The sequence below is a fragment of the Pinus tabuliformis genome, chromosome 3_1 (assembly GCF_031772625.1).
Source record: "Pinus tabuliformis cultivar Carrire ecotype Pingquan chromosome 3_1, CPIR1, whole genome shotgun sequence".
NCBI classification, from domain to species: Eukaryota; Viridiplantae; Streptophyta; class Pinopsida; order Pinales; family Pinaceae; genus Pinus; species Pinus tabuliformis.
In genome coordinates this window covers 743,940,205-743,947,143 of record NC_142301.1, presented here as the reverse complement: position 1 = coordinate 743,947,143, position 6,939 = coordinate 743,940,205, and the positions used below count along the sequence as shown (strand labels likewise).

Below are 6,939 nucleotides of genomic sequence, written 5' to 3'. Positions count from 1 at the left end.
AAGTCTTGTGCATAATGATTATTCAATATTTGAAGGTTAGGGCAATTAACTGTCCATCCCTCCTCGTCATCAGCATATATATTTAAATATGTAATGTTGGAAGATGAGATGACAGGCCGTTCGAGGCCCTCACAATGCTCTATGTTGAACTTCTGAAGAAGAGGGCAAAGAGAAAGAAAACGGGCTAAAGATTCATCGGTCATTCTGATAGAGTTAAGGGTGCACTCAGTGAGAAGCTTGAATCCGACGAAAACAGTCGGAAAATCGGTGAGAATATAATTGTAAAGCGTGAGGGTAGCGAGACGAGTGCATGAGAAAAGGCCCGGCGGCGGGATTTCCATGTTTAGGGAACATTTGAGAAATAGGTGTTGTACCTTCTTTCTGGCAACACATTGCAGCCATTCCCATAGGGTTTGGCGTCTAAACTCTCCGAACATCGGAACGGTAATTTCAGCGTCAGTGGAGAGTAAAAAGGCGTCCAGATCCGACAAATGCAACCGTAATATGTGGGATATTCTGGTTTCCATCGCCGCCATAGAGGGGAGGGAAGGTCTGAGGCGTTGGTGTGAGAAGAGCGGGGAACAGGACGAGCTGGGGCATTTCTGTGGAAAGAAAGCGCCATCGTTTAGAGAGAATTGAAGAGCCGATTGCATCTGCAATGGGGAGTTTAGAGAGGATCAGTGAAAGGAGCTCGTTAGGAAGTGCAGACAATCTATCGGCCATAGTGAAATATAGTGATGGCCGATAGATTGTCTGCACTTCCTAACGAGCTCCTTTCGCTGATCCTCTCTAAACTCCCCATTGCAGATGCAATCGGCTGTTCAATTCTCTCTAAACGATGGCGCTTTCTTTCCACAGAAATGCCCCAGCTCGTCCTGTCCCCCGCTCTTCTTACACCAACGCGTCTCCTGCGTCTAGAACCTACGCTCAGACCTTCCCTCCCCTCAATGGCGGCGATGGAAACCAGAATATCCCACATATTACGGTTGCATTCGTCGGATCTGGACGCCTTTTTACTCTCCACTGACGCTGAAATTACCGTTCCGATGTTCGGAGAGTTTAGACGCCAAACCCTATGGGATCTTTATACCGTTCCGATGTTCGGAGAGTTTAGACGCCAAACCCTATGGGAATGGCTGCAATGTGTTGCCAGAAAGAAGGTACAACACCTATTTCTCAAATGTTCCCTAAACATGGAAATCCCGCCGCCGGGCCTTTTCTCATGCACTCGTCTCGCTACCCTCACGCTTTACAATTATATTCTCACCGATTTTCCGACTGTTTTCGTCGGATTCAAGCTTCTCACTGAGTGCACCCTTAACTCTATCAGAATGACCGATGGGTTTCTGTTGAGAGTTTTTATAAATCTGGTAGATGAAAGGAAGGCATTCCATGGTTTACAGACACCGCAAAACCTACCAACGGATTCGAGAGGGAGCCATGACAATACTTTCTCCTGTAAATCCTTAGGCAATTTCTCCCCCCAAGATACCAGACAATGGGCCTTGGATACCAGACTACAAGAAATCCAAGAGGATCGATGTATAAAATTTTATAAACTTCCGTATAAAAAGAATACAGAGAGCTCTCTAAAACGGTGGGGGTTTAACTGGTTTAAATGATTGGAGCTGAAACGATTCGGCTCCAAATAATGAGTAGAGTCTGTTGGGTGCCTTTCGTTTTCAAATCGTGTTACGTTTGTGTAATCAAAACTTCAGCATTGTCTAATTCTTAAAAGGCCAGTCATAAAACATGCCAGGAAATTGTGTTTTTTAATTTCAAACGTGTTTTTCTTTTAAATGTATAAATGCGTTTTTCTTTGAAGTGCATAAATAAGTTGAGTGTTTGGAAAAAATTCGCAATATTAGAATTATGTAAAATTCACAGTTCAGTTTAATTAATAGATATATATTTTTTAATTTTAAATGAGATTGTAAGTTTTTATTATTTAAAATTTGTTTTTGAAATAATAAATAAATTTATTTTATTAAAAAACTTTAAATTTATCATTTTTAAAATGTTTGATAAATTTCAAATAAACTAATGGAAAAAAATCAATTAGTTAATTTAAACTACTATAAATTAGTATTTTAAAATGATTCTAGTTTTTCTAAGTTTTAGCTCTTTTCTATTAAATTTTTTTGGTTCATTTTGCCAAAAATTCTAATCACAGAATTGAATTATGAAATATGCATAATTCAATTGTTATAATGTTTCACACATTATATCTATCTATATATTCAAAAAACTTAACAATGGATTAGTATTACTATAAATAAGTAAAATAATAAAAGAAATATTAAATCTTATTATGAATAGATAAAATATTAAAATAATTGTATATTTATTTAAACTTAATACTTATATGTTTTTTTCTAGTGTATTTTTTTAATCAAAATTGAAAGTCCATTAATGTTATTACTAGCACAACCATATAAATTAAATGGTATGTAAATGTAAATAAGCACACCAAAACACTTATTTCATCATACATCTCAACTTACAAAAGTTTAAGAAATTAAAAGAATTAACTAAATTATTTTATTATTATTATTATTATTATTATTATTCTATAAGTTAAACATATATATTCTAAAAAAACATGTCACAACACTTTATCCTTGAAATTCTTAATATGTAAATAATTTTTTTTACAATATCATTTGTCAATAGTAAGACTTATCAATACCACATGCCAGAAAAACCATAACTCATTTAATATGACACTTGTTCATTTGACAAATTCTTTAAATTATGAATTTAATTAAAAGATTAAAATTGTTATAATATGTATGATTCGTATTTATTGGTAGAGTTCTTAGTTTGATCCTATTATTAAGGACATTTTTTAAGGCTTAATTGGTTAAGCAATTCTCTCCAGCTAAAGAGCTTCCTAATTTGGTGTTTAGTTGAGATATTTAGGTTCAAGATAATTCTCCGATCTTTTCTTGTATTAATATTTTTAACAACATCATTAAGAATATAATGCCTATGCAAAATTAATTTGGAATGTTTGGCAATTTCTCATGCAGGACATTGGTGAAAGAGGACTGTTGTAGTGTGTGGAAGAGGAGCAAACCTATGTAAATGTTTTATCCCTCCGGCATGACGCTGAGGTCCGAGTGATCCCTGGCCTGCATGTTAAAGGAAGCCTTGATGTGTGTGTTGTTGAGTTACAAATAAGCTAACAGTGGTGATGGAAAAGTGTGTTGTCATCTATTGTAGGACTTTGTTTTATATATTAAGAAGGATTACAGATGTGAGTTGGAACTAAGTCGATGGTGGTGATGGAAAAGTGTGTTGTCAGCTATTATAAAATGTTGTTTGCTATATAAGGATAGTAGGCATTGGAGACTATGGATCTATTGATTGACCGTGGAGCGCAAACGTGTAAATCATTATGCATGCAAAGAGAAATAACATGTTGTGTGGTGAGAGCGTTGTGTGTGTTGTATAGTGTAAGCACTGTGGCTGAACAGAAATACCATTGTCAACAAATTTCTGGATCCTTCGCATTAATTGAGTGAATAAGCCACGTTGGTTGTGGGTGGTGCCCTTGCTCTAAGCATGGAGCTGAGTCTCCATGGGCTGCATGTGGTATTCGAAGGTCCGACTAGTGTGTCTATGTTCAAAGAAATATGCATGTATGTTTTTCAAAGCGTTGAGTTTGAGTGTTATGTCTAAAGCTAAACCTGTGTAATGCTTGTTGGCTTCCCATTGTTGACTCGAGCAGTCTGTGTGGCTTTGTAGCTATTGTGAAGTCTAGAATCATGAGCTATTTGTAGAAGTCATTATATGGATATGTGTTTAGAAGTTGTGTGGAGGAGGCATAGACCGCTTGAGCGTGTTTGAGTTGTGTATTGAAAATTTTCTACACACCTCCTCTGTGTGTGACTTGGAGAATAGTGTCGATCCACTCAAACCTACGTTAATCCCTCTCGCATGAATTAGGACAAGTTGTGGCTGTGTGGAAAGCTTAGTTCAGAGAGAATTTAATTTTTGGAGTATTTTTTGAAAGTTAGGCACTAGGCCTATCAAACCAAATCAATTCCTGAAACCTGAGACTGAAGACCTACAACTAAGAGAGCATGGAATGTAGCTTGTTTCATGGAGTTCCACAGAGCTAAGTGTCCCGATGTTCTGGTTTCCTCCTATTTCTTTTCCATGAAAAGGGATTCCTAGAGGTAGAGGAAGAACAAGATTGTAGAAAGAGCCATTGTCTAGAATATTTGTCTATCATTTCAAATGGAATAGGCACTAGGAGGTATCAAACCTGTGTGGAGTTGTATGGGTATTTGTTGAGGTATGAATTTCATTGAAGTCATGGTTAAGTTTTGGATCATTGCTTGTACACGCTTTGTGGCTAGGAGTATACATAAAATGGTGGAGGTGAAAATATATTCAATTTATTAATAGTAAGCATATTGAGAATCGCCACTTAAATACGGGAGTGAAGTTACCTTTTTAGAATTAGCTATTCTAACAAATGATAGATACAACATGGAGATCCAAGACAATCACTGAAATGGAGATGCTAATTTTATAGTTGAAAACACCAAGTTTGTGCATGTGTAGTAAAGTGAAATTATGTGATGTCTTAAATCTTATTGATATTTTTAAAAGGAAGCATATTGATATTAGTAAATTCAATATATGATCGTAATATTTTTAGAATAGACTATTCAAACAATTGTATAGTGAACAATTCAAGAAGAATAAATTAAGATGATTAATATATGCCTATCATGAGGAAATTGAGGAAAGAAAAAGAGAAATGGGAGTTTCTAAGTAAGGTTGTGTATGATTCTAGAGGAGGACCATGTTCCTAAGAGACAATAGATAGAGGATGTGTAAGAGGAAGAAAGTAATAGCACTTATGGCAGAAACAATAGGGAAAATGTTTGTAGGAATACTATGGTTATAATTGATATTAGCGTAGTAGTTAAGATGGATAGATGTAGGTAAAGCTGTGTGAAATAATGAGCCTCATCGGTCCATGCTGATATCGGTGACCACCCACCTTTTCCCTAGCTTCATAACAAAATTTTCTATTTCGGTAGTTTTTCTATAGTTTTTAGGTCTTCCAGAAACATTTTGAGGCCCTAAATGGTGCTTTTTTGGGAAATGGGATGATGTTATTCATAGAATATTGATGGACCAGTGGTAGTCAAAAAATGTACTTATCAAATACACATTTCCAATGTGCTATAATGTGTTTCAAACAAAGATGATGTGCCAAAGTTATGACCATGATAAGTTGATGTTCCAACTTACCCAACCGGGGACCAAAAGCTTTTGATGCTTCTTCTCCTAGGGTCATGTTTTTGAATTTTAGGGTTTATAATTGCTTCTTTATTATAAAAGAGATTTGAGCATCATTGTAATATTGTTCATCGAAGGCATGAGGCCATCACATTTCTTCACAGAGATAACATACCACCATTTGAGCTAGTTTATTTTCATATTGCATGTACACAGTTTGAATATTTCTATTATTTCATAGAATTCAAGCTTCACTATATCTATGAGTTTTGGTTATAAATATATATATTATTTCAATCCCTTCATAAATTCATAACACTCATGACCATGAGCCACACATTATAGTCATAACAAGTCTACTTATCATGTACATAGTGATCCTTGAAATTTTTTATGTACCCAACATCCTCATAAGTTGGAATATGTTGTATATGCGTCTATGTAACATGAAAAAGGCATATCCTTGTAAGAGTTGAAGAGGCATGCATATCCCTTTGTCACGTGTTCCCTAGTGACATAATGTTTTTTATTTCATCTAGCTTAGAAGCCTTTGTTAGAGAGTTATTTAATACTCTAAAATGTTGGAGAATGTAACTAGATTGAGTCTTCATAATTTTTACTATTGTGTATTTTATGTAAAAATAAAAAGAAAAGAAAAAGAAAATTATTAGTATTTTTCTAGACAAGCATGTTCTTCATGCTTCTGGGCTTTTGAGTCAAAAGAGCCAAAGTACTATTTCAACTTATTATAAAGAAAACGGAAAAAGGATTTAAAAATATGTAATTTTAGTACAGAAACCCCTATAGGTGTCAAGGTGGCCTACATGTCAAGTGGGCCCTACCCCAATGGACATGTCTGTTTGCACCCCCTCTAAATTATATAAATATAGGGAATATGAAGCTCATTTCAACACACAATTGACTAATTTGTTATATGAAATATCACAGAGAAGACATAGAAGAAGCGGAAGGTTGAAATCTGAAAGAGAAGTGTTCTTTTTCAGCTAGAATCTGTGGAAGTTCTACCTTTGTACACCTCTTGTTGTTGGTCTCTTGATGAAGGATTTTCTTAGCAGAAAAACAAGTTTTGTAACAGTCCCTCGTTGATTTTCTATGTAAATAAAATAAGACCAAGTTCATGGGACACATATTCTAAGTTGCATGTTGGGAAAAACACTTTAGTGGGCATCATTTGTGATTGATAATCGATATTTATCCATAAACTACCGTGTATATTCCACTTGAGTGTTTGTCACAAGAGATATGATAATAATATATTAAAATACCATATTTTTACACTATTACAACTTTATTTAAATTATATATCTATAGATATTCAACTTTGTCTCCATCTTCTCCCATAATGTAGTCCAGAATGCACTAAGAAATCTGGTGTCCCTATCTAAAATGATGCTCCTTCGTATTCGAAAGTGCACCCATACCTGTCCAAATAAAAAGTTGGTTTCTTCTTGTCTGCTAATGGTCTTCTTATAGGGCATTAGAACACACATCTTGCTGAACTTGTCAACTACCACGAATAGGTAGTCATGTCCCTTCCTCATTGTCGGTAAACCTCCCACAAAGACCATGGAAATGATTTCCCAAGGATGAGTTGGAACAAGTAAGGGATGATGTAAACCTTGTTTCATGTGGCTAGGCATGTTGGTACAACAAAGC

The 6,939-nt window shown here is 35.3% G+C and overlaps 1 protein-coding gene across 1 annotated transcript; it reads left to right on the top strand.

Moving 5' to 3' along the window:
- The first annotated feature begins 737 nt into the window (after positions 1-737).
- Positions 738-1,735, top strand: LOC149189503 (F-box/FBD/LRR-repeat protein At1g13570-like). Its single transcript, XM_089410252.1, has 2 exons — positions 738-1,458; positions 1,719-1,735. The coding sequence occupies exons 1-2, from the start codon at positions 738-740 to the stop codon at positions 1,733-1,735; spliced, it is 738 nt and encodes a 245-aa protein (XP_089266378.1).
- The last annotated feature ends 5,204 nt before the right edge of the window (positions 1,736-6,939 follow it).

Excerpts from the sequence above, each read along its gene's own strand:
- LOC149189503 (XM_089410252.1), top strand. The coding sequence starts at position 738 with ATGGCCGATAGATTGTCTGCACTTCCTAACGAGCTCCTTTCGCTGATC.